The sequence below is a fragment of the Periophthalmus magnuspinnatus genome, chromosome 3, assembly GCF_009829125.3.
Source record: "Periophthalmus magnuspinnatus isolate fPerMag1 chromosome 3, fPerMag1.2.pri, whole genome shotgun sequence".
Classification (NCBI taxonomy): domain Eukaryota; kingdom Metazoa; phylum Chordata; class Actinopteri; order Gobiiformes; family Gobiidae; genus Periophthalmus; species Periophthalmus magnuspinnatus.
In genome coordinates this window covers 30,354,691-30,382,355 of record NC_047128.1, presented here as the reverse complement: position 1 = coordinate 30,382,355, position 27,665 = coordinate 30,354,691, and the positions used below count along the sequence as shown (strand labels likewise).

Genomic DNA, 27,665 nt, shown 5'->3' with positions numbered 1-27,665 from the left:
AGCGTTGACGTACCGTGTCTCGCGCACTGGACGCACTGGAGCAACTCGCGTGGTGACGTCACTCACAGAGTTGTCATGATGGCGTCTTCAGGACCGAAGCTGCGGTTGCAATTTAGCTAAGATCTGTCGACAGTCTTTATGCCAAAATGGAGAAAAATGCAAACTTGCATCGGGATTCCGAAGGCGGCGTTTTGCGAGCTTCTATTACAGGGGAAATGGGTGACGCCCCAGGTTTCGGTGGAATGAAGGGAACAGATGAGAATTACAAGAATAGTGAGGCTCCTCTGAGTAGTTTGGTGAACGATAGTTGCAACAACAGATCCACAAATGCATCTGCTCTTACTATCGACGCTGTCGTTTCTAGTGCAGGGAAATGTGACGGACCAGAGGCGATTGGGCTCACAGCTATACAGGAGGATACAAAGAAGGAAAGCGAGACGAGTGGACTCTCTACTGGGTCTGGGGATCAAATCAGTAACGGGACGGGACAGGACTTGATGCTGTCTGTTGAAGATAGCGAGGGTGGTGCTTCAAAGTTGATAAACAACAAAGCCGAAAGGCAGTTATTAGCCCCTACAAATGATGGCACAGGATGTCATTCTGAACTTGATGCTGCAGCTTTTAGTGATGGTGGTGCGACAAAACTTCCCAAACCAACTCGTTTGTGTCCGGACAACGCAATCACAGCAAAGTCAGCAGAACACACTTCACCAGAGCCTTTGCCGAGTGGGAGTGATCCCGACCCCAGTCTCGGTGGGGAGTCCCGGAGCATTGATTCTTTGGAGTCTTTCTCCAACCTCAACTCATGTCCAAGTTCTGATCTGAATAGTGAGGGGTTGGAGGATAGGGGACTGGCTCTGGCCCTCCAAAACGAGTTGGGGGCTGAGGGAGCAAAGCCTCCGTGCAAGGATCGGTCCGCTGGACAGTCCATATACCACATAAAATGGATCAAGTGGAGGGAGGAGAATACGCCAATCATCACACAAAATGAGAATGGACCCTGCCCATTACTCGCCATAATGAATGTCCTTCTGTTGGCATGGAAGGTAGACTCTCAGACCACCCTTATATGTGTTACATACTGATATTTTTAATGCACTAGTAGCTTCCATACTTACAATACCATAATAAGCCAATACAGTGTATAATATAATTACAAAACATTTACAAGAGTTTCAAGTTATATCATTTGGTCTTGGTAAATAAAACATCCCATGCTATCATCTTATATGTATATGTTAAACATAATTGTACTATATGTTTCAGGTTAAGATGCCACCAATGATGGAAATTATAACTGCTGAGCAATTGATGGAGTACTTAGGTGAGCAAGAGCAATTTAGGCTTCTGTTTTAAAAGTTATAGGGTCTTGTTTTACTATAATTTCTTACTATGGTTGCGTTATATTTCACTTTTGTTAAAATATGCTTACTACAAAAGGTGTAGAAAAAGACTGCAGGTCTAATAGTATCTTAATAGAAAGGAAGCAAGAAGCAAGAGTCACCCCCCTAGATTAGTATGACTGTTATTGACATGGGTAGAAATAAGGTATTCTTCTTCAGTTTCTATTTTGGCACTATGACATGAGATTACTTTGTCTTCAAAAGACCAATTTGATACCCAGCAGGAAAGATTATTATTAATGTCTAAACTTTAAATTAAACAGAATATACAGTGTGACAGGGAAGAGTTATCGTAACATGCTTGGCTAAACCACTGTTTGGACAAAGACTTGTATTGTGAAGGGTGAAGTTTTTAATTGTAACTTGTCTGAGTTGATGTGGGGTATAAGATAAACTAAGGTAGTGGGTTCACAAGAAGAAAGTAATGGTTAAAGATCTGCAAGAGTATTGTTTAAGTCTTCTAAGATTCTAACGTGATCGATATGGTATTCATTTAATATTTTGCAATTAATTATATAGTTTACTATAGCTTGAATTTATCTGTGGCACTTACACATGCACACACATATATGTATATATATCGGTGCCACCGATTAACTCAAGCTATATTAAACTGTATCACTTTTATATATATATATATATTTTATACAGGAGACTACATACTCGAAACCAAACCAAAAGAGATCTCTGAAGCTCAGCGACTAAACTATGAACAGGTGAGTTCAAATAATTCTTTTATTTTCTATGTTTTGTGTTTTTTTTTGTTAAGTCTTGTGCTTTTTTATTCTGATAGGACACATGTTTGTTATTAATTGCATTAATTGATTATTGTATGTTTATTATCCATAAATTCTCTAATCTAGCTGTACTTGCAGCTAACTCCACATTATTCACAAAGGTGTTCTCAAATGGTGGCACATTTGCATGCCTCTAACAGAGAAGGTCGCCAACTGACCTGTAATATGCAAATGAACATAAGGCTGGCTATAAGTGCAGCTTAATGATGCCTTTCCTTCTGCATATCAGTTGCATAAGATAAAACTTGCAAAGCCTAGGGAACAACAGGGCACAGGAATGTCAGATTATGTAGTTTCACATGGCTATAAATGCTTAGATACGCATGGGTGGGTTCCGCGCTGGGCTATTACTGGCCTCTGTATGGCTCACCACAAGAGGTGCTGGCAGCTCCGCCTCTCTTTAGTCCTTACATCTCTCACTACAGTGTAGGAGGTGTCCTGTCTTTGCACACAGAGCATCCAAACATCTGTTAATGATTGGTCCATTGCTTACAAAAAATAAAAAAAGAATATGCAGTTTACTCATTGAAGATTACAGATCTAGGTGGCCTTAAGCATGTACAGTAAAAATGAGAGTGATATGTGTCTCTCATAATACAAGTAGTGGTTGTCAGAAGGTAAAACAAGGATGTTTTTTGTACAATAATATAACATGTTGGATTCAGCCCAAACTTTTTACATACATCAATTTAAACAGCACCTGATACAAAAACATGTACAGCAAAAGTACAATTTAAAATCATGTGTTATAAATCATCTGATCTCAATGTAGTCATCTAGTGCTAAAGCCCTCTGCCCTTAGACAAAGAGATATGGTCGATTACACAGGTCTGCTAATCCTTCCAGAGAGCTGCCCGTAAACACCGTAATCCAGTCTCTCATGTGCCAGATGAGGACTTTTCATCTTTGTGGTCCACATCCAAAGTAGCATGGTTAACTGATCTTTTTGTGGATTATTGTTAAGAAAAAAATGCTACAGTAATGCAATTGGGTGAAATCTGTATGCTTTTATACACTGTGCACACATTATGAAAGATAGTAGCTTAATTCTCAGTCACTGACTTTTGAAGGGGCCATTTAAATATCCCTGAAAATGTTGAAAGGCAAAATCTGAATATAGTATGTTGGGGTGGGCAATACTGACAAAAATAATACACATTTAAACATATTCACGATCATATCATGACAGTTACACTCACCTATACCCATGTCTGGAAGATAAAGCTGTAGTTTTACACTTGTTGTAAAAAGTATTAAGTACTTGTAAAAAGTCTGTAGTTTTTATTTTTAATCTACTTTATGACCATTTTTATATTTTGTCATTACTTAACGAATGATCTTCCACCACTAATAGTAATATATAATATATTATTATTTCTAGTGGATTGACAGAACAAAATCTATTGCCACTGAATGAGCCTTTGTTTTACAACATGTGTTTGTTTGTTGTCATTTCCTCTACTGTTGTCTCTTAGAACATGAGCGATGCCATGGCAGTGTTACACAAACTGCAGACCGGCCTAGATGTAAATGTGAAGTTCACAGGAGTGCGTGTTTTTGAGTATACCCCAGAATGCATTGTGTTTGATTTGCTTGACATACCTCTCTATCACGGCTGGCTAGTTGACCCCCAGGTGAGATGAAGTACCTTCATAAGGATTCTTTATGTCCTAGATTTCTAAATGTTTTTTCTTGTATCGGTTTCTTTTTAGATGCAAGACATTGTCAAGGCAGTGGGAAACTGCAGCTACAACCAACTGGTTGAAAAGATTATATCCTGCAAACAGTCTGACAACAGTGAGCTAGCAGGTGAAGGTGAGCGCTGAACAAAGTAACATTTTTTCACCTTATTAAACGTCTTTGTAAGTTCCTGTGATGGTTAAATATATGTATTTTTAGTGTTTTTGAAGCTTCCGCCATCTCTACCTGTCGACTCTGTACAGAAAACCACGTTATATGTTTTTGTTAAATGTTATATGCTAAATATTTGTGATTTCTACTGCCTTATTACAGAAAAAAAACACTTTTGTGTCTATTTTCTGACAATGTCTTCTCAAAAGGGAGCTGCAGGGGGAGCGCTGTTTCTGAAAGTTACTTTACTCACTGTGAGAATTTAAAGTCTTACTGTAAGAAAACAATCACTCAGACCATAGATCTGGTGTGTCTTTCCTGACCTACTTCCATGGCTCACACAAATCAGCCCCTGCTGCCTTGCTAAATATCTGCTTGTTGAACAACACTTCCATAGTGGCTACAGGCAAAACAAAGTTATTGTGAATTATAATTTCAGTGTGAAAGCACGGTAGCTATATTTTCCTTTATCTGAGGTTTGGAAATTCAGTGGGTATAAAAATTGATTTAATTAAATTACACAAGTACTTAATACAGCCAACTAAAACTATATTATCAGACAATAAAAATATGTAACAGTCATAAACCTTTATGTACACCTCTGTACGCTAGGTGTATCTCACTAAATAAGATAACAACATTGTGCTATGCAAAAAGAGTTTTTGTTTTTCACTGGGCACTAAAATGTCTTCATAATGGTGTTGTTATTAAATATTGTAATGCATTTATCTCAGTTGCTATTTTCATGTTTGTTTCTGTCCACAGGCATTGTAGCCGAGCAATTCCTGAGCAGCACTGCTACACAGCTTACATACCATGGTTTATGTGAGCTCACATCTACTGTACAAGAAGGAGAGCTATGTGTCTTTTTTAGAAACAATCATTTCAGCACGATGATCAAATATAAGGTAAGCAGCCTATGTAGTAATTTATTACCACAAGACCTATACTTTGTATTTATTTTTATTTTTCTGAAACTTTACAAATTATGCTATGACATTTAAAACAAATGCTACATTTTTAGTTTTAAATGTGTTTTTGGATTGAAAACATTCACCTTATGGAGATTAGTTACCACATTGCTGGTTAACCTCTATTATGTTTTTAAGTCTTAAAATTAGATTTTTCTGGAAATTCTTTGAGAAACATGAAATGGTAAATTTACTTCTGGAACCTCAGTGGGCTTTGACTGTCGAGCACACGTATCAGTACACGTCATATTTCTCTAAGTGATTTCAGTGCCAAAGTGCAATTTAAAAAAAAAACTTGGAGTCACCACTTCTGGTTTATTAAAAAATCTCTGGAGGAAATCAGTGATGCAATACTTGAAAGAATACAAGGACTATAAGTGAATACTGAATACAAGTTGTTTTGGGCAGCCAGGTTATTACAACTGGCCTTTTGTATCACTGGCACTTGGACAACAGCCTTTGCCTCTTATCTACCGGAAAGGAACTGAAGGTTGCATATTTTAGTTCAGTGTAGTTTCAGTGCAAAGCTGGTGTTACCAGTGTAAACAAAGCTGTTGTGAACATTCCCTTAGAAGAATCTTTACACCTTAAACAGCCTAAGGTGTGATATAAGTGTTTCTCTACAGGGCCAGCTGTACCTTCTTGTGACAGATCAAGGCTTCCTGACCGAAGAGAAAGTTGTTTGGGAGAGTTTGCACAATGTTGATGGAGACGGTAACTTCTGTGATTCAGAGTTTCGACTGAGGCCCCCTTCTGATCCGGAGTCTGTTTACCGTGGACAGCAAGATCAGATAGACCAGGTTTGCACAAATCAAAATAGATTTGATCATGATCTATGTAATATTAAAGGAATAGCATTTCACTGTGATAGATCAGGATACAGTACTGTATTTCTCTGGCCCTCCCCCAAGTTAGAAGAAACAAAATCTAGACCTCTGATCTGTTCACAATGCTCCACAAGTTGGATAAAAATGATAATTATAATAAATATAATAATACAAGTTTATTAATTCATAAAAAGCACTGTCAAAAGGACAAACTGGACATTGATGTCAATGGCCACCAACAAGTCCATAACATGCATTAAAACTTAAATGAAACATTTCTTTCAAATAATTATGAAAAACATAACAAATGTTATTCATTGTTTTCATTGGTTAGGACTATTTAATGGCACTGTCTCTGCAACAAGAACAACAAAGTCAAGACCTTCAATGGGAACAGCTGCCTGAAGGCATCAGTGATCTGGAGCTGGCTAAAAAGCTCCAGGAGGAAGAGGATCGCCGAGCCTCTCAGTACTACCAGGAGCAAGAGCAGGAGCAGGCAGCAGCAGCTCAAGCACAGGTAATAGTTAATACATTTATTAATTTTCTGGCTGATAAGAAATGGAGATACCATACTTGTGGGTAGCCATTAAAATAAAAGAGAAACTATAAACGGCATAATTTAAAAAGATGTTGACACCAAACATTAATAATACTTCCTCTGGAGGCATTTTTGAAAGTATAAAAATAATCATTTGAAATAAGCCTTAGTATAAGTGTTCAGATGACAAGAATTAATATCTAGGGGGGCTTTTTTGAATTGTAACTTTTTGTCTTTTGTCTTTTGCAGCAAGGACAGCAGGTGCCTGCAGAAGGAGATGAAGCAGACAGAGGAGCAGGGGCAGCTGGTGCAGCAGCTAATACGGGCACTGTAGGCACAGCTGGGGCCACTGCAAGCCCAGGAAAACACTCCTATTCTGGGGACCGCAAATCAAAGAAAGAAGCAAAAGATAAGGACAAATGTGTTATTTTGTAACATATGGCCGTCTCTGTGAGTGTGCACTTCTTTTGCGTTTAGCTTATCAGTACGAAAGGGGCTTGTTTAGCTTCCCCACTGTCTGGACACTAACCTACTTCCTGATTAAAACGGAAGAAGACAAATAAGGGGAAAGTGACAAGACTAACAGAGGATTTGCCGTTTCCAAACCACTGGTGCCTGCAGTCCTCAATCCTGATGCAACCTGGACATCGGAGGAAGAGACACTACAACAACAACTACCCCTTCAATTTTGTAGAGTTGCCCAAAATTTAACAGTGTACTAATATTTGCGAAGTATTTATGATGACTCAATTAATTTGATATCATAGATTATTTGATCTCTTGTAATCATAAATAACTCACATCTTGGCTACATTTTACTCATATATTTTATTTTAAGCAGCTTATAAGCTAATTATATTTATCTTATTGACTCAGCATATTTAGCTGTCCTTTTTTTATTTGCTGCCAACAATTGTTCTTAATTTATGTATGTGTAAACATCTTTTAAAAAAGGTATGCGCCAAAAGGGATATATTGAAAACCATTAGAAGGACAAAAGCCCCAAAACGCATTATTTTACATAGATTTCCTGAAGGGAATGCCAGAGCAGCCAATATATGTAGGTGTTCTGAGTTGTCCTGAGCCCAAGTTCATATTTGCCTTACCAGTGTCTTGGTATAGCATTCTGCATTGAGAAAGTTTGTATGTTATGTATAATTGTATGCTGCAACCACACATGTTTTTTTTATGTATCAGCCATTAGAGTTGTCATTTCTAATCTAAAATGTATGTAGTTGAAACAGCCAAATGCAGCAAATTTAGCCTCTTTAAACCTTGCAGGTTAGTGGACTGTACCATTCAGACTTACCGGTAGACTTAAATTAAAGGAGTGAATGGAAGAAAAGCAGCTTTTCACTTGTTCTAATTCCCCATATTAACACCAATACTAAGCAGAAATGTGTTCCTTGTTCCATCTTGCAATATTTCATATCTTAATCTTAATTATTTTGACATAAAATCTTGCATAAGGTGCACATTCCATTGTTCTTTTTCAGTAGAAGTTATTTGGGTTTTAGGTCACAACATTTGGACTGCCTCTTAAGAAGCTTTTCTATACATTCCATTTGGATGCCTTGACTCAAACCTAATAAAAGTGGATGTTGGTCAGTTCCAGTGGAAGTTACATGGAGGCAGCATCTCGGTCTGTGTAATGGTACAATCTATCTGAGGCTTGGTTATGTATAAACGCCTTACTACATTTCAACATATTTTATAGAAATATACATATTCACAATGAGACAATCCATAAGCTCTCACAGAAACATAAATAAATACTCAGGCCTTTTCTGTGAGGGAGTTTTATGTACTTGACTATTTTTCAAATATTAGTGGTGGTAGTTTATTGGCCTGTAGTTACTTTCAGAGTGGTGTATGTGCACCAAGCATTACTAGTTTATCATTTACTGTCTTACCATTGTACTGTGTATTTCTAACCTCACAAATAAAAATGATAGACTGTATGTTCCTGAAAGGTTTCAATGTTGTTGGACAGTAATGTTGATCTCCCACAGATTTTTTCCCCCAGTGAATCCTGATATTTTACATTTCTTTCAAGAACATTCAAATGTCTCATGAAAAAATACATTTTAGAATAGTTCTTAACTTCTGAGTGTGCAGTGCTTCTATTGTTATTCTATGCTGCACTGAGACCTTTGACACAAAGGCGACTGAGATGTGCAGTACGTTGCTGCAGCTAAACTTGAATTTCCCTCGGGATCAATAAAGTAGCTATCTATCTTGTTTAGTTACTTTGGGATTTTGGTGTATCATTTTTGTTTTCCAGCCATTTAGTAATTGACCAGAAGGATGTTTTGTGCATTAGTGATTGTGGAGTACCGTGTTACCAAGTTTGGTGAACAAGATGATTGTTCAAGATGTATTTGGTTTCTATATGGTTTGCTCTTGTATATGCAGAAACAAAAGTTAAACATAAGATGAGCTACAAAGTTATGGCTTTGTACCTTTTAAAAAGGTGTTACAATAGACAGAATATTCACAAAATGTTAATTATATAGCAAGTTGTAACTGCTACAAAGAAAAATAGGGTGGTTTGTTTTTCAGGTTTACAAATTTGTACTAGACCAATTATTTGGATTCAGGCAAATGATTCCTTCCTGATTTGAAGGATTTAGTGAGGACCTTACCGCATTCAAATGATTATGATTTTGATTTGAATTGTGTTATTGCTATAACAAAGGAGGGCTATTTCCATGGCAAATTCTTCAAATCAGGAAGGAATCCTTACGCCTGAAACAAACAAGCAACACTATCCCAAACACAAATGAGAAAATGAACATAGAAAACCTTCCTCTGCAATACCAAACCTCTTCAATAGATGCATGTTATAATTTACGTATCCTTAAATTACTGCACAATCCAGTTATACATTTTTTATTTTTAATAATTGGTTGTTCATTTAGATATGACCAAATAGTGTATGTAGCCTTTAACCTTAGTCACAAAATGTGTGGTGGTCTATAAATAACAAAATGCCTTACACACTTAGGGTAATTTAACATTATTACATAATAAAAGTATCAAAAACATTTGCTGTGTCCATTGATTACAAAAAAACATTATGGACACACAAAAATTTAACAGCAGTCTGTCCTTAGTAGTGTAATTTCACATACATGGACTAAGCAAAAAAAAAAAAATGAAATATTCAATGGTTGTGCGGCATTTGGTTTGTGAAATCCCTACAAACTTTTCCAGAGTTTATCAGGAAGATTTTATTTACATGCAATATTAACTGACAAGCTAAAGCATACCACAAACTGTTCACAGGTTGTAACATAGGCCCATTGATCCATACTCCTTGACCTGGTGAATATTAAAGGACAAAATTATGTAGTTCTTAGATCAGAGTAAGGAAAGCTTTTAACTTATGTATGTCAAGACATCCAAAAAATATTTAGTTGGAAAGTAAATGCCATTGACTCAAATGTCTATAAGATACTAAACAGGTGTCTATATCATACATTAAATTAAAAAAGACATTGACCAACAAGGTGTAAGCTACTAAAAATACTCATGTTTATGATATTACTTACAAACACCCACAGCTGTACAACATCACAAAAGTAAAGTTATGCAGAGTTGATTTTTAATGTTAACAGCAAAACTGCCCAGAAAACTCTACACTGAGGTACTTACAACATAAAAATGTTAAACACCCAATGGCAACTCCTATGCCACTTAAAACAGTTGGCATAAAAACTAAATTAAGAATACTCAAAATATCACACTTTTAAAAGTGAATTTTCTGTCCTTAGTATCGCTGTGTTGTTTTGAATGGTTTAAATCCACCCACATTTCCTCCACTTGAAAGGGAGTTGTTGGTGATCTGTACAATTCGATTCATTCCAGTGGAGTGACTAAAATGGGGGGAAAAAAATCTTAAGATGTGGCGAGCACAAAAAGGCTAGGTAATGGTAATTTAATAATACCTAGAGGGTGGAGCCATCATGCTGCCCCGAGTGTCCCCCATTCTCCTGTTTTCAACAAAGCCGGCACTTTGGGAGCCAGCTCCGCCATGCCATTCTTTTCTCAATCCCTGATCTCTGTTTTGACGCTCCACAACCACCTGACGGCCAGAGCTAAAAGGCTGTGGGGGGGGGGGGGGGAGTTAGATTCTTTAGTTTTTGGTATACAACACATTTGAGCTTTTTATTTAGCAATAAATAAGAAAAGCTAGATCAGGGTGACAGCTTACTTGTTGATTCATGACCATAGGTCGTCCATCTCGATCATTAAAGTTTCTTCCATGGGTGCCAGCAGAACCCCCTCGTACTGCAGGCCCCGGGACATCTCTGCCGGGACGATCATCCCGCATACGCATAGTTCCTCTGTACAAAACGACTTTTTAAAAAGTGGTTCACCAAGACAATGAAGTATAAAAGCAACATTTAAGTAAGAAATATATTTACCGTAGCTCTCCCTTGTTGACATTCATGCCGCCATCATTCTTCCATCCATGCACACCATCTCTGGGTGAGCGATTGTGTGCCATGCCAGGCATTGGGGCTCTAGCTCCCATAGGACGATCATGCATGGGCACTGGCCGCCTTTCATCTCGGTCCCTGCGATCTTTATCCCCTGCACGCGAGGAAGGTTCACCTCTCCCAACTGAGTCAAAATCCTTTGGATAGCGATCAAACCCAGGACGATTTTTCTTTACAGGTGGTTCACCATCAAATCTGTTTCTCCTTTTTGAGAGATTAATCACAATCAATTTCAAAACAAAATATGAACACATTTGTACTGTATGAAATATCAGGTATTGATATTTATATACATTATTTTGAGGACATTGCATTTACTCCCATTCTTAGCATAGTTACAAATGCCTAACCCTAACACACACACATTACTTTTTTGAGTGTAGAGATTTTTAGTTCTTACAATGTAATCAATACTCACCCACACACAAACACAGTACCTTTCGAATGAATGCTGCTCTGAAGCCTCTGGGAAGCGACCCCTTTCTCTGGGATTGTTGAACGAGTTGTTAAATCTGTTTTGTTGACGGTTGTAATTGGAGGCTTGGTTCAAACGAACATCCTCAGATTGGATCTTCTTGTTTCCATTCCAATATTGATCATCTCTACGGCTGAAAGGTAGTGGCCTTTAAAAGACATGCACGCATCTGGATTTGAACAAATATCTAAAACCTATTAATTTACCCATGCTCTACTTCTCGCCCTCTTTTCAGGTTATTCCTCTTTTCTTGTTCATACCGAAGCTGCTCATGCTGCCTGCGCAGCTCCTCACGTTCACGAGCCAATCGTTCAGCTTCTTTTCGCCGCTCCTGGAAGATGTATTTGAAATTACCTTATCATGAAAACAAAAAGGGGACTTTTCATGTCTTACCTGCTCAATGCGAATGCGCTCCCTTTCAAGTCTTTCCCTTTCAAGCCGTTCTCGTTCCAGTTTTTGCCTTTCCATCTCAAGTCTCTCTCGCTCCCGTAGCAGGTTCTCTCGCTCCTGGCGTTCACGTTCTCGTTCTCTACGTGCTTGCTCTGCCATTTGACGCCGCCTGGAACAAGTTATACATTTTTGTAAAAATAACTCCAGATAACTTGTAAATGCTGCACATTTACCTTCGAAGTTCCTCGGCTCGACGGGCACGTTCCATGCGTTCACGCATTCTTTGTTCTTTGATCTTTTCAAATGGGACAATTTCTTGATCTTCTCCCCTGTCTGAAAAATCTGTCTGTTTGTTTTTAATAAGTTCTAGCTGAAGGGAAAAAAATCCAACCATACAAAGTAAGTAAAATAATAATAAAAAATTAGTATGAATATAATTTTTAAAATAAATTTGAATACCTCTTCAGGAGGAACCAACCATTTTGGCCAGCGTTGTATATTGTTGTTAAAAGGCTAAACAGACAAAAGGTTAAAAACAATAGAATAAAAACTGATCAAATAGGGTTGAATGTAGGGCCAATTTTACTTGTAATTTCAAACCTTGTCAATGTATCTTCCTTGTCGGAATGGTCTCATTTTGTAATCTTTGTTGTGACTCACACCAGCCATTTTTCCTGGACTTCTAGTTCCTTGGGGGAAAGGTTTTTATCATTGCATCAACCTCCAAGTATGTGAAATGCAACAATGTTTTAATACAAATAGGAAAATAACTTACTGCTGTGCTTCCTATCATCCTTTTTTGAACACTCTTGACTTGAGTTTAAAGTAGCTCCATCACCAGACTTCCCACTTTTGCCATCTTGTTTCTTGGAGGACTCTTTATCCTTGTCAGAGGACTTCTTGTCTTCCTTTTTGTAAGATGTTTGTGTTCTGTTAATGAGGAAAAAAAGCTTTTGCATTGAGAATTCTTTTAGTAATGACTGGTGGCAGTTCAACACCTACTTGCTGGCTGCTTTTCCACCGGTTGAGCTGCGCTTATCATTAGATTTACTCAAACTGTTTTTATCTTCTTCCTTCTTTGCAGGGTCTTTTTTAAATGGATCATTTTTTGCCTGAAACAACAAACGTGTTACGTGTTACAAACATCTCACATATTTTGCTAGAACAATGATTATTTTTACCTTACCCGTTCGACATAGATCTGTTGTCCATGGAGTTCAGTGCAGTCAAGATGTGAGATACATCGGGTCACCTCTGTACTTGAAGACATAGTTACCAAGCCATAACATTTTGACCCTGGACTCCGAGCATTTGTTACCACCTTGGCACTCAAAACCTGTTGGGTAAAATTGTGTAACAAATATCTCCAATGCAACAACATTAATATACTTTAGACTTACCTTGCCATATTTTCCAAATAGATTTTTCAGATCTGCTGCCTTGGTGTTGGATGACAAACCACTGACCCATAAATTACGTGAGAAGCTGCTACTGCTGCCAAGTCCTACAAAGTAATTAATAATTTTGTCACATACTGTAAAACTAATTATTTAACTGAAATTAAACTTTTTGGTTCTTTACCCTTTTCATCCATTGAACTTTTTCCATCACCATCTCTAATGCTAAAAAAAAATTTCAACAACATAATATTAACAGGAGCAGTTTAATGTAGTTTCACACAATAACTATTGAAACTATGAAAACATTTCAGAGAAACCCTGCAGACTTGAGGCTGATAAGGACCAATGTCTTGCTTTTCCAGTGGTGAGATGGATCATGTCAGCCAATTGACCAATGATATCTTCAGAAGTTAGTTCAACTTCTCAGTAAAACCTTTGATAAAGGCCCCAAACAAAAATCATCTCATGGTTTAGAGTTTTCAGCTTCTGGCCAAAATTTAACCATGCTCAGTAAAATACACACAGGGCAGGACTAGGTACATCAGTGAACATTCCCCTTAAGAAAAAAAAAATCTTGAGGCTAACCCACAAAGTTGTGTTCTTAATGAGGTGGACTTGGTAGTAGAATCAAAGAACTGACATAGAAAGACAAACCTCTTTGCTTGACCTGCCCCAGTAGAAGAGGGGCCTTTCCTCCCAGAATCCTTTTCTTTGTCTCCGGTTTCAGCTTTCTTCGCAGCTTCACCCTTGGATGCGTCATCTTTCTTACCATCTCTGTGGCCACCCGTCTCATCTTCTTTGGCATCATCATCATCATCATCATCATCATCAGGACCCATCTCAGCGGAAGGCCCTGGTTCATCCGTGCTCTTCTCTGTCTCTGAATCTGGAAGTTTCACATGTTTACCTGTGTCCAGGAGATCATCACCATCAACATCTAAAGTAATGGCATCTTCATTCTGCATTGAGACAGACAAGTGATCATCCTCTGCCTCCTTAGAGGATGGCACCGTGTCTGCTTCCATCTCAGCCAGATCTGTCTCATCTGGGTCTGCGTCCCCATCTGGCTCAGCTCCCCCGTCTGGGTCATCTGCATCAGCCTCTGGGTCTTCTGCATCAGCCTCTAGATCCAGATCCAGATCAGGCTCGGGCTCAGGTTCAGGTTCAGGCTCGGGCTCCGCCTCTGGCTCAAGCTCCGCCTCAAGCAGTGTCTTCTCTGGTTCTGGCTGACGCTCAGGTACGGCCTCACCCTCAGTCATAAGGTCATCTTCAGACTCCTTCTCACAGTTACCCTCTGCCAACACTGTGGGGTCTTCAGGATCAGGCTCTCGTTCAGGTTCAGTCTCTGAATCACCCATGGACTCTGGCAGGGCCTCACCGTGGACCTCAGCTTCAGGCTGACAGAGGATGTCCTCTGAAGGTGCGGACTTAGAATTGTCACGAGTACCATCATCTGTATCAGTAACATCTGAGGGATTTAATAAGGATAAACATGGCAAAAAACATCTTTTAACACACATGCCATCATTTGACCTAAAAGTAGAATAAAAAGCACATTTAGCATTAATGGTCATCGAGGGCGTAGACATCACATGGACACAAAACAAACAATCTTCACTGAATTTGTAGCCATCTTCACACCTACAGAATTCTGGTCACATTTGGTACAAAATGTGCCATGATAGGTGCTTAAGTTTTTCAATAACTTTCCAAGTGACCAAAATCATCTTATGATATCTTGAGCTGAGTAGTCCACAAGTAATGAAAATTGTGTGTCTGGGGTGGGAAGGGGGAAGGGAGGGGGAGGGGAGTCCATTTCCACAAATCAGTTATTTGCGTCAAATTCATCTGTACACAGTTTGTGTACATATGACCATGTGCAATAATGGAGTTTCCTCTTCAAAAAGGTCAGCCACTTTGATCTTCTTGAAAAGTACTTGTAAGGCTCCAAGGCGGTCCATCAGGTGTCCCAAGTCTTAGTAGAGGATTAATACGACCAACCCCTGTTTCGTGTGGACAGCTCTTGAGTTGATGGAACAATGTCCAGTCCCATTGCGTAATGAATCCACCTTAACCAGGTCAATCTGATGGTTGAAAAAGCATCCTCGTGTTGACTGAGTCTTTGTGAATAAAGTATGATTGAAAATTAGCCACTTGGCCTTCTTTATAATATCTGGTGAATGAAATGGTGGCACTTGGGGTATCAACAAAACCAAAGGAGAGGAGTTGTTGCAGGTCCAGGTGTTATGGATGGAAAAAACTGCAGCTTCTTGTTGGCAAAGATAGGATACCATTTTTTAAAATGACAATATTCAAGTTAATAAAAATACTGATCTCCACAAATATAAAAATGTACCTTTGGGTGTATATTTAGGTGTGATCTTTTATAGATGGTAAGTTGTCAACAGTAGTTAACAGTTCAAGGAGTTATTGTGTAAACATATAAATGTCATTAGTTTACAAATACACATACCTTTTTCTGACTCACATTCCTCTAGTTCCTGAAAAAAAGTAACCAATTATTTCTATAGAGACTGTTTTAAATTAACTTGACTAAAATCAGCATTTCCTTTCACCTTAGATGATGCGTCGTCTTCATAGATAACGTCCGCATCGGAGTCAACTTTTTTGCCTTTGAAATCAAGTCTCATTAGAACATAGTAAGGTATACCTTAAATCAAAATTCTTAAAGAAAACCTACCTTTGGCTTTTCCACCTTTACGAGTTGCTGTGTCGGCAGACTGCATTTCAATGTTGTTTGGGTCACCCCCCTCATCTTCAACAGCCTTGAAATTACAATAGTTTTTCATTATGCATGTGTAATATGACGACAGGAAATGTGAGTTTAAAATGATGGATAACGACGTAGTTAAGTGAAGCAAGTGTTGCTTTGTGTACACGTCCGTGTGGGGTTGTGTGGCTCCTTAATATAATAAAGCATAGCAAGAAAGGACAATTCCAACTTGGAATTAACTTCGACCATCTTTAACATATGTCGCAACACATCTACACGCTTAATGAAGCAAATGCGTGTAACTGGCTCTGCGGTTAGCTTAGCATAGTCGTTGCATGGCTTCTTGGTATTATTAGCTAGTCAAGTTAGCTTATGTGTTTGTTTTGCTCGCTTACCTCCTTAAGTCTAGCAACTAGGACGCTCTTAACACCCGAAGTATCCAAATTCCTCCGCTTTAATTCGGATTTCAGATCAACAACTCTTAATTCTGATATTTTCTTCAATTCTGTGGAAATGGCACCCGACGCCATTTTACTCAGAGATTAGTGAGATGTGCTGCGCATGCGCACACCATTATTTTCGAGAGGCGCTTTCTTCGTTATTTTTATTTTTCATGTGTTTCTCTTGCGCCACCTACAGATTGCTGTTGGTATTCGAAAAAACTACACAACCTCATCAAATTCTATTCTCCGTGTAATGCCAGTATAGTAAGAGTAGGCTGAAACCTGGACAAGTCTAAACTGGATAGGCTACCGGATAAGCCATCACTTTAAAGCAGCAATAAATAATATAGTAAAATAATATAATAAAAAAGCAGGTGCAAATTCCCGAGTATCACCCATAAACCGTAATAAGAACTTAGCTTCCACGAGTATCACCAGGCGAAGCTCAGTGTTTTAGTTTTATTATATTAAAATTTGTATTTACTCGACTACTTACTACTCCATGGGAAATGCTCAGTGTGTGATACTGCACTGAATAATGCTGTTCCTTTTTATTTACTGTTCTATGGATAGTTTGATTGTTGTATTTTGCTAGTTTTAAGATGCGTACCATGGATCGTATCATACTTCCATGGTGCGTACAGAGGATTGTAAAAAAAAAAAAAAGTGGAGAAAGTGACTGAAGAGTCGACAGCTAACTAGCGCCCCTTGTGTGTGTCGTAGAGGCAAACTGTGTTGTAGCAGTCGAGCTGCTGCTGCTCTGGGCTCTGGGTAAACAACAGCGGATACCTCGACCAGCAGGAATGGGAACTTCGTCGAGGGATAACAGTGAGACATTTCTTTTGATCTGTGTAAATACAGGCAAGATTTCTGCCCACCTTCATATGTGGATCCAAATCACTACAAGCTTGAATATTTGACTGTAACCTGGTATTTGAATTGTGAATTGGAGCTAGCTCTGTGTTAGCTTAGCTCGTAGCCGTCTAGGGCCCCGCCACTGCTTTGCTATGCTCTTCTCTACTCGGGACTGTGTTGTCAGTTTCACAATTCCGAGCAGGCAGCTCCTACGTCGGATCGTATTTTGTGTCTGGGCCTTCTAGTATATTGGTTAACATGCTAACATGTTGTGTTTTAAACACTTGATGTAATTTCAACGTTGTTTGTTACAGAAAGGACGATGACACGTATTGCCAAAAGGACTTAAAGTCAGGTATGTGCTGTCTTTGTTGTCCTGTGGCTCGGCTAGTGGGTTACTTGGTTTAAGCTGCTTGTGTAGACTAGTAGACCCTGGTTTTATCTTGCATGTATAACAACGTTAAGTTCTCACATAATAATGGGTTGTCAGTCGGGTGATCGATTCATTTGTCGTGGGAAATATCAAACGTAAGGACACACTGTAACTATGCTAAATTTTGTTCACATACTATTGCCCGTGTAACTAGTTAAATACCCATCCACTCTATTTTGTTTTATAAATCCAGCTATGCTATACATTCCTCCTTCGGTTATTATTGGTATTACATTTTTATGTGGTGTTTTGTTAAATTCATGTTTATTAAGTACTACAGAGATTTTATATAACTAACATTTTTTTGTTCATTCTAGTGATACAGTGAATGGACACTTAAGCGCCGATGCAAGCAAATTAGGTATTATCCTCCCTCTGACACACATGTCACCATGAAGAGTGAGGTGCCATCGGAGGCCCCCAACAGGCAGGATCAGCTTAAGGAGCCCCTGGTGAACCCAGTACCTATAGAGGCTGCAAAGGACTTTCCTAATAACTTGGAAATGATTGGCAAGGCAGCCAATGAGTATGCAAATCTTTGTTCAGAATCCAGGCATAGACCCTTGAGAGAAAGCGGTGCCCATAGGGACTCGGAGCGTGGCCTTGCTGGTCGTAGGAAAAGAAAAGGACAGCAAGCAGGGCCTTCAGACTGTTCGCTAAAGGAAGCGAATATTAGTGAGAACTCACTGGCCCCACAGCGGCCCAGGGTTGAACTTTTACAACAACCTAGTGAAGATGACCACAATCACGAGTCATCTTTTAGTGACTGCGTTTCTTCGCCCTCCTCCAGCCTTAGGTTTGGAGACTCGGACACACTCAGCTCTGAAGATGAGGCAGAAACTGGAGCGACAGGAAGCCAACAAAAGCCTTTGACCTCTGGGGGAGCATCTGAAGTTGGTCTGCGCCCAATACTTGGTCGAACTCGAGCTAGTCGCTCACATAAATGGATGCGTCCGGAGGCAGAGCCGGTGCTGTTGAAACGGCAGTGTCTTAGCAGCCGGCGGCCTGTACATAGAAAGCGTTATGTTAAAACAATTCCTGGAGGGGCTCCACGGACTCAAAAACAAAAGGAGAGATTGCTACTGCAGAGAAAAAAACGAGAAGTGATTGCACGCAGGAAGTATGCACTTCTCCACAGCACTAGCAGCTCCAGCGAGGAGCTTAGTAGTGACTCCTCTTCTCCATCCTCAACCGAAGCAGAGGATGAACTCTATGTAGATGTGAGCAGCACCAGCAGCCAGCCCAACAGTTCTGCTGTAGCCCCAGGTAAGAAGCTATAAAGCATAATATAATGACAGTACTATGACATCATTGTTCTTCCTTTAACTGAAGCATAGTATTTTGTTGTTTTGTTGAGACCCACTGAGGCATGAAAACGTAAAATTCTTTCTCAATACCTTTTATGAAGAGTTATTGCCACCTTTAGTCATATATTTTTCCATTTTAGTTTTGACACATATGAAGAAGGTGTATTGACTATTACCATGTCACCATAGCGTCTTGAGACAAGTGGGTGCTAAGCAGCTATTCTCAGGAGATGCAGTGCAATAGAAATCAACTGGGAAATGTGGACTCATGATGGAAGTCAGTACCTCAACTTGGAAAATAACAGCTGACTGCTGTCCAATTGATCATGGCCAAGGCTAAAAGAAACTATTGTTATGTGCTGACACCAGGGCTAAACCATCTTCTGGAACTAGATACAGTTGTAGACAAGCACCCTTTTCTCATCATGCATCAACTATAAGTAGTTGATGTATGCAGGTAAATTACTCATGAAACTGTAAAATTTCCCCGTGAACCTTGAAGTTCTAGCTGATGGGAAAGTTTACCAACTTAATTTTAATTTAAGTATTTTAATAACATTATATTGTCACAGTCATATAATGAGAACAGGGTAATATCTTTCGAACAAATATAATCCAAGTCTTGATTATGGTAACATTGGTTACGAATCAATATGTAGGTTATGGATATTTAATTTAATTTATTTGGAGTGAAAACTTGTTTTTGTGTTGAGGTGTTCTTGATGAGGATGTGGTGGTGATTGAGGCCACTCCGGCTACAGCCCCTGCCGTCCCTGCCAGTGAGGAGATCAATGTCACTTCAACAGACAGCGAGGTGGAGATAGTTACTGTTGGAGATGGCTTCAGGTTTGTCTTCTCAGGATTTTTATTAGTCCTGTTTAAACTATAATGTGGTTTCTTGGCCCATACCATTAGTATACACTAGAAGAGCAACACATAGTTCCCAAACCAGGATAAAAAGAAAATGTATTTTAATTTCATGTCTTTGTTTTCAGAAGCCTCTTTTTCTACTACCTCCCCTTCTCATTGGTAATCGATATAGCATAATAATAAACAATTTATCAATAAAATGTGATTTATGTTGTTTAGTTTAATATGTTAAATTCATGTCTTTGGGGTGATATAAAGGCATTACTGCATTGCTGTTGTCCATGAGTTCCACAGCCCTTCAGTGCTTTTGCAAAAACACAACCTAACTTTTATTAAAAAGTTGCCCTTATGAATGTGAATCTGCACCATGATACACAGTCCACTGGCTCCTTGTTGTCTTGAGGGACATAGATTCACATGATGTTGGGCTTGCACAAGCCCCATGTTCATGTTTTGATGTACTCTTTCACTTCACGTTTTTTCATACCATAGGGGATTGTGGTGATAAACATATATTTACAAAATAATCCCAGGTCTGCTTAATTAGAATGCCCTCTCAAGTGGGTATCCTTACTCCCAGGATTCCTCCTAGAGCAAAGGGGCTGGCCAATTAAACCTTGAAACGTCCATAAATTGTGCGCCCTCTGCTTTGTTTGCATTGTTCAAGCTTCTTTCATAGGAATTTGAGTTTTAAATATATATTTTTGAGCTTGGAAATTTGAAGACTTACAGTCATCTCATTTTCTTCATTTTATATATCAAGGTAGGGCTAAAATCTAAAAGGCAAAAAAAAATTGAGTATCAGTGATAAAATTTGGGGGGGGAAATTGTGAAAAAAAGCAAAGAAAACAAAGAGCTTTTAGAGCTGCTAGTTTCTCTTGTCCTTTTTAAAAAACAGAAGGGAAAACCTCTAATGTGACTGCCATTTTGAAGGTTTTAGTGAAGAAAAAAAAACATGCTGCTTTTCTAAACTCCACCCATTTGCCAGATTGGCTTCTACCAGTAAGGAAATCACCCATGTGAACATACAGCTGAGAGAGATTTAATTTCCTACATTCAGTTTTCTATACAGGCATTTCATTTTTGAACTGTTGTAACTGTTCAAAATGTGTGTATTGTTTATTTCAGTTTGCTTGATTAATTGCAGTTATAGCTGAAAATACTGAAATAGATACAAACAAGCTTCACTTTATTCCACTTCTTTATAGTGTCTCAGAGGAATAAATGGTGAATCCCCTTCCCTGTTCTGCCAGTGGTCCCTTGGGCAGCCTCCTCTTTGCCCTGATCACTTGCTTTTGCACTGTTGAGGGAAAAGCAACTATTCCCCAACCTCTCACATCAGTCTCAAAGAGCACAGGACTAACCAAAAAAGCAATCTGATGGAGAAAATTAAAAGAAGAATAAATGCACATAAAAAGCATTGAGAAAATAATGATTTCTGCAAAAGAAAAAAGAAAGCATTAGCATGGCAATGTACTGAATCAGATATACTTTTCTAACATCATTGTTTGCTCCTCAGGCTCGAAAAATATTATACATATGCCACCATAATAGTTTTATCTGGTGATTTGTCTAGTAGTGTTGTTCAAATGCATGGGTGTTTTCAGGTCGCGGGCTGTGGGAGGTCTTGGCAGGATGTGGAGTAGCAGTTGTGCTCAGAGCCGTCTACAGGAGCCTCGTGGACGACACCGGCTCTCCACAGTGATCCAGCCACTGCGTCAGAGTCCGGGAGAGGTGGTCGATCTAACTGTGGATGAAGATGGTAAATAAAATAGTATTGCATTTGTCATTGTCTAATTCCTTAGACAATAACAAACAATTAATGTGCATTGATTTCTGCTCCAGATGGATTATACACAGGGTTTGAATGAAACATCTCTGAGTAGCTAACCCTGTGTGGATAATCGGATAATCATATTTTGTATACTTAGCAGCCCTCTTTTTCTATGTCATTTGTCATGTTAAAGATGTTGTTGCTCTTGCAGACTTATCTGTTGTGCCAACAACCTCTGGCAGCGCGCAGCGGTCATCCTCTTCCTCATCGTCACATCTTGCCTCTACCTCAGAGCTCAACGATGCTGCGGGCCCCTCCACCAGCTGCCCGGGATCAGTGCTGGACACCCAGAGGTCCAGTGGCTCCACTCATGTGGCAGCAGAAGGCAAGTTCTCTAACTAGAAGGAGACTAGAAACTAGATTTATTAGACTTTAGTATGCACAAAACAAGAGCTAAATATCTATATGGCACTATGGCATATTTATAATAATTAGCCTTGTACGAAACTCTGCACACCTCCCCATTCTCACGGACTCCTCACTCACATATACGCCTCTCAGATACGTATAACATTAACATCACATTGGCATATGTGAATTATAGTCGTCCTCATCTGTGTATCCTTTTTTACTTAGATGAAAGCAGGCCAGGTTTGTCGGGGACATCAGGGGAAAGTGGAGCCACAGCCTTGCCCAGACTGCCCTCCTGCTGTCAGCAACACTCGCCCTGTACAGGGCCCTCTCCCGGTCACCTGTCCCTAAGCCACTCCCACTCCAGCTGCTTGCAGGCAACGTCTCAGCAGACTAGCAGTAGTCAACATGGCCATCGCAATACTCACCATTTTCTTCACCATGTGCATCACCCAGCACCACAGCACCCTGGCACCCTGCCTTTCCAGGAGTCCAGCTGTCCTATCGAGCGACCCAGTGCCCTGCCCGCCCCATGTACTGGAGTTAGCAACAGCAACAATAGTAGTAATAGTTGCAACACATCCCACTATCACGAGCAGGTATTGTGTTCAATTAAAATTAGAATGTTTGCATCTTCTTTGATCTTTGGTCTTCACTCATTAAATTTTTCCTTTTCCTCCCCACAGCAAACACTTCCAGTTGATCTGAGCAACAGTAGTGTTCGAGGCAGTGGGAACAGTAGTGGTAGTTTCCACGGCAGTACATCGGCTTTTGACCCATGTTGCCCAGGCTCCTCTTCACGGCCCCCTGTATTTGTTTCCCAGGCGACCGCTGGGCCCAGTCAGCCTGCAGTGGTAGATTCTTTTAGTTCTCCAATGGTTGCTCAAAGTGGGCCCCAAACTCAGCCGCAGCAACCCTGCAGACATTACATGCACACATCCTGTGAGTACATAAACACTATACTATAGTTAAACTTTAAAAACTACCATGTTAAATGTAAAATACAGACTCAGCCTGAAACTGAACTAGTATATAAAGTTTTCCGTTTTTCTGTTTTTAGATGGCTCCCTAGCCCGCTCATTGCACCATCAGCCCTCTTCCACTTGCCCTCATTCCCATGGTAACCAGCTGACACAGGCCCCCCCCCAAGGCGATTATGTCATACCCCACACAGTGCACACCTTTCACGCCCCATTGCCATCCCATCCCTCGAGCCACCCTGTGCCCCCTGCTCCTCCTCCTCCACTGCCCGGTCACCATCTTCCTAATTCTAGTGCCCCGCTGACTCAGCACTTGCCTTCAGACCATCAGCCCTTGCCCCACCACATGCCTTCACTTGGAGCGTCTGTACAGAGGCTGCATGCCCATGAAATGCTACTTGAAGTCCAGAGGCGTCGGATGATGCAGCACCCCACGTAAGTAAAGTCCATTGTAACAAATTTCCCGTGTGAACTGTTTAGGATGTAGCATGTTTTCTGTTTAGGAGAGCACATGAGCGCCCACCGCCACACCCCCACAGAATGCACCCAAACTATGGCCATGGACATCACATTCATGTCCCACAGACTATGTCTTCCCATCCCCGTCAGCCTGAGCAGAGAACAGCCTGGTGAGTTCTCAGAGGAATACAGAGAAACACTCCTAGTGGCTGCACTGGGCCCACTGCGTCTCTTCTCTAATATTATGTTGTTGTATGTTTCCTTCTCCAGGGAGCTCGGCATTGAGGCTGGCGTGACTATGGCACCGTATCCTTCAGGGCACCTGCACTCCCACCTGCCCCACTACCACCATCCCCCTAGACTTCACCACTTCCCTATTCCCTTCATGGTGAGAGAAAACCCAAGAGCACTTGCATACATTTGCATAAATAAGAAAATAGATCAACAATCTAATTTCTGTTTTAGATAAATGGTGCTACCCACATATTTATTATATTAGTTAATTTAGGGATGGTTTAGTAAACCACACAAATAATTTAAAGCTTAGAAGGAAGACATTTTTATTCTTTACCAGTTTCTTGTGTTGAGAGCTAAATATTTCACTGTCTGATTACACTGTAGCACACTGGCATATCGGAAGTGACATACCCGCACATTCGTTATATCTCTTCGAGAATGACTGGCTTCGGAAGAACGTATGAGGTAAAAGCCTAACTCAGTCAAATAAAAAATATTTGACCAAGAATCTTATCATGGTACTTTCAACTGCACTTAATCTGTCTGCACCTTTTAAAAGGACCTGCTGCATTTAGAGGAAAGACTGGGGACCGTGAACAGAGGAGCCTCTCAGGGCACCATAGAGAGGTGCACGTACCCACACAAGTACAAAAAGGTAAGGCTATTGCCCAGTTTGTGTTCAGTGTACTTGCATTTACTGTGTGTACATGTGCATGTCTGTTACAGTTTTTCTGGGACAGAGTGCATAGTGGTCTTTTGTGCTTTTCTTTTTAATCTACTGTGTTATGCTAATTAGTTTATAATGAATTACTGCAGTGTCTTTTATCAGAGATCGCAGATATCTTTGGAAAAGATCTTAGAACTTTCAATATGTATTCAATTACAAAATCTAACACCCTGCCACCCAATACAGAAGGTGTTGGAGAGAGACATTGACCAACAGTTAACCTCTGAAGCTTGGGCATCTATTGGGAATAAAAAGCACGCAACCCCAGAATCGGTGAGAAATAAATGAACAAATCAATTTGGCACATGTCCCTGCTCATATTGTACAGTAGATGTTAGTCATAGTGCCGGGGTCAGGGAATTTGGCTTTAGAAGTTTTAGCACAGAGAACTCAAGAGCTCGGGATTGAACGTCAAAAACTGTACTGTAAAACTGAGAGAAAAAAAGACACAATAGAGAAAGTAAACAAAGAGGTGTGGAACAACATGATAAGCTGCTGACTGGTAAATACTTTTATTACACTATAGAGCCAAAATAATTTTAGATTAGTGTTTAGCATGTTAAAATTTCCATTGGTTTAACATTAGGGTAACTGAAATTCTCTTAGATGTGACGAAACAATCCTGAGCTCTATAGGTTATGTTCACGTTCTACAATTTTATGATGTAGTGCAGGGATCTATGTAGGATTCATAGCTTTTGAAAGAAATGACCAAAATCCACAAACATTGATCCTCCATTATTTGTTAGAGATTGGGTCTACAAACTTGCCTTATTAATTTTATTGGCGCCCTGCCTTTGGATTTTAATAATGGCACCACTTTCTGAGGCTATTGTGACAAAATGATTTCACTTATATTTATTTATTACTAAATTTTAAACCAGACATTCTAGACTGTTGTGATGCCACGTGAACGCAACCTATTTATTCAAGACAAAATGACCATTCTCTCTGTCCCCAAATGATTTCAATGATTTGTTTTGTTAAATCATAACTGTCAAACATATATTTTTGAATATTTTATCTTTCAGAGTAGTTGTAGTTAGTGTACTAAAAATGTCACCAAGTGCCTTTGCTGTGTATTTGCTTAGTCATTCCATTATGAATGCTAAATATTGTTTCAAAACATTTATTTTCTGAAAACAGAGAAAGCTGCATGGTAAGCAAGATGAAGACGAGGGCGCAGACGAAGACACAGAAGAAAAGTGCACCATCTGCCTGTCAATTCTGGAGGAGGGGGAGGATGTCAGGTAAAACCCCCCAGAGTGTTGCCCCAAAGTGCTCAATTATGGTTTGTGAGGTGTGCCTATGAGCCTGTGAACATAGACAGTTGTTGTATTTTAGCACTGTCTCCTGGGATGAATGTTCATAAAACGCCAGAGGCTTTGTGAACCCTAGAGGAGCCTAAAATTATAGGTCTTACGATTTTTTCAGTATTTTCTGCCCTCTGTTGGTATATGCAGGTAATAACATTTTAACTGATTGCAAGTACGGGAGGGAGACATTGACCAAAATTTGATTTCAATACTACTGTCTAAATAGTTATAAATTATATTAAAATACAATCAGAAATGGCTTAAAATGTGACTTGAAATGTCTTGGTTTAGGTTGAAAATGACTTTAAAGTCTTTATTGGAAGATTGTCCTTCATAGAGGTCATATAGTTGTATAATAACATAATATTGTTTGCCCTCTCCAGGCGTCTACCCTGTATGCACCTCTTCCATCAGCTGTGCGTGGATCAGTGGCTCCTCACCAATAAGAAGTGCCCCATCTGCAGAGTGGACATTGAGGCACAGTTGTCTGCTGAAAGTTGATGTTGTTTTTCTATCACCACCTTTTGTTTAATTTTATTTTGACATCATCTTCAAGTATCCCCTCAGTACTGCAGTCAACCAAAGATGGCATGAGTTACCTGCGCAGCGCTGAGAAAATAAAAACAAAACATCAGATAAAAACATTAAGCCTAGAGTGCCAGCTATAACATATTACTACGGCTAGACTTCTCTATAAGGGTTTAAGATTTTATTGTATTTATAAAGCTTTTATGTAGCTTTTGATTGTTTCCCCAAGTGTCATTTTTTTGTTCTGCATGTCTCCTTGCAATGCATTTCTTTGCACATTTAACATGGGCTTAACATGGCCTAACAAGTTGCAGGTGAGGATAACTGCTCTAGTAAAGATGCATTTGTGTTACACTAATGCCTTGCTTTACTAGAATAGAATGTCAGTCTCTGGCCTAAAATATAAAATTGCAGGATTCATTTTTTACCAATCATTGTATTAATTAGTTCATGTTTAGAAAACGTGGATTGTTAGTGAAGACGTTTTTAATTCAAATCAAAACATTCCTATCAAGGGAAATGTGAAAAACAGATCAGCTGCTGTATTAGTGCACATACATCCAGTATTTTAAGAGTTACTCCAAAACTCACCTTTTCACCCCTGCCATTGCACCACCCTCACCCCTAAAGTTCATTGTCATCATCTCATGTATTTTAGCAAACAAGAAAAGGAATGTTGCATCCTCTCTTGACTGTTCTTTATGAAATGAGCAATTATTAGCTTCGGCTGTGAACATTTTCTTCACACTTGTCAGGGTTTTGTTCCTATAGACAGGGCTTTTAAAGATGGTTTTAGTGCTGTGATCTCAGGCCCATGTTTGTTGTCACATGATGAGCCTGCAAAACCTGGGATTTTTTTTGTTCTGATGCTGGCAGTGGCTTCATTTACAGTTGTGTTCAAACTGAAATTCCACCCTGCCTTCTGTCTAAGAAACTGTAATAACTGTTGGACTAACTCATTTGCATATACTTGCACAAGAGAGAAATCTGTTGGAGAGTTGTAGTCATTTAACAGTGTGCTGAGACCAGGTATTTCCACTCAGATGAATATTGAAAAGAAAAATAAACTAATGTTATGAGTGAGTGTTGAAATGCATTACTTTAAGCAGGTATCCATGCATTCATTGACTTAAAGGAACCAGGAGCATATTCTGTGGGATTTATATTAGTTTTAAAATGATGATAATAATAAACTTGGCTAACTCTTAATCGAGTCATTGTTTGTTTGAAAGATGTGCTAAACTACCTGCCCAGTGTACCCACTTGTCAGCAACAGCAGCACTTCAGTAGATCAATCCATTATTTGCTGGAAGACGACACTCATTAGAATGCTGATCCTAATGATCTAATTTAACAGTTACAATACTGGTGGCCCCATTATTTGAAACATAAAAAAATACCTAATATATTATTGAGCAATACTTTCTATTGCAGG

At 39.5% G+C, this 27,665-nt stretch overlaps 3 protein-coding genes across 4 annotated transcripts; 2 read left to right on the top strand and 1 right to left on the bottom strand.

The window, feature by feature from the left end:
* Window positions 1-19: 19 nt before the first annotated feature.
* On the top strand, window positions 20-7,617 carry mindy2 (MINDY lysine 48 deubiquitinase 2). The gene is made up of 9 exons (XM_033988341.2): window positions 20-1,046; window positions 1,267-1,324; window positions 2,055-2,119; window positions 3,676-3,834; window positions 3,913-4,015; window positions 4,817-4,959; window positions 5,649-5,822; window positions 6,184-6,366; window positions 6,637-7,617. Exons 1-9 carry the CDS (start codon window positions 147-149, stop codon window positions 6,820-6,822), a joined length of 1,971 nt encoding a protein of 656 aa, XP_033844232.1. The 5' UTR covers window positions 20-146; the 3' UTR covers window positions 6,823-7,617.
* A 1,652-nt stretch (window positions 7,618-9,269) lies between these two features.
* sltm (SAFB-like, transcription modulator) lies at window positions 9,270-16,475 on the bottom strand. The gene is made up of 20 exons (XM_033983692.2): window positions 16,287-16,475; window positions 15,859-15,943; window positions 15,734-15,789; window positions 15,631-15,658; window positions 13,812-14,625; window positions 13,339-13,379; window positions 13,158-13,261; window positions 12,944-13,093; window positions 12,760-12,869; window positions 12,533-12,687; window positions 12,358-12,446; window positions 12,217-12,270; window positions 11,991-12,127; window positions 11,761-11,926; window positions 11,574-11,698; window positions 11,330-11,500; window positions 10,818-11,096; window positions 10,604-10,736; window positions 10,338-10,495; window positions 9,270-10,265 (listed from the first exon to the last, which is right to left on the bottom strand). Exons 1-20 carry the CDS (start codon window positions 16,419-16,421, stop codon window positions 10,160-10,162), a joined length of 3,096 nt encoding a protein of 1,031 aa, XP_033839583.1. The 5' UTR covers window positions 16,422-16,475; the 3' UTR covers window positions 9,270-10,159.
* A 561-nt stretch (window positions 16,476-17,036) lies between these two features.
* Window positions 17,037-27,439, top strand: rnf111 (ring finger protein 111). 2 transcript variants are annotated; one of them, XM_033983666.2, is made up of 16 exons: window positions 17,037-17,162; window positions 17,504-17,544; window positions 17,940-18,888; window positions 19,643-19,775; window positions 21,407-21,561; window positions 21,785-21,958; window positions 22,210-22,583; window positions 22,671-22,926; window positions 23,045-23,399; window positions 23,468-23,593; window positions 23,694-23,811; window positions 24,045-24,125; window positions 24,220-24,315; window positions 24,574-24,660; window positions 25,533-25,636; window positions 26,086-27,439. In XM_033983666.2, the coding sequence occupies exons 3-16, from the start codon at window positions 18,015-18,017 to the stop codon at window positions 26,201-26,203; spliced, it is 3,051 nt and encodes a 1,016-aa protein (XP_033839557.1). In that variant the 5' UTR covers window positions 17,037-17,162; window positions 17,504-17,544; window positions 17,940-18,014; the 3' UTR covers window positions 26,204-27,439. The 2 variants fall into 2 exon arrangements, with proteins under 2 accessions (XP_033839557.1, XP_033839573.1); XM_033983682.2 differs by lacking the exon at window positions 24,574-24,660.
* The last annotated feature ends 226 nt before the right edge of the window (window positions 27,440-27,665 follow it).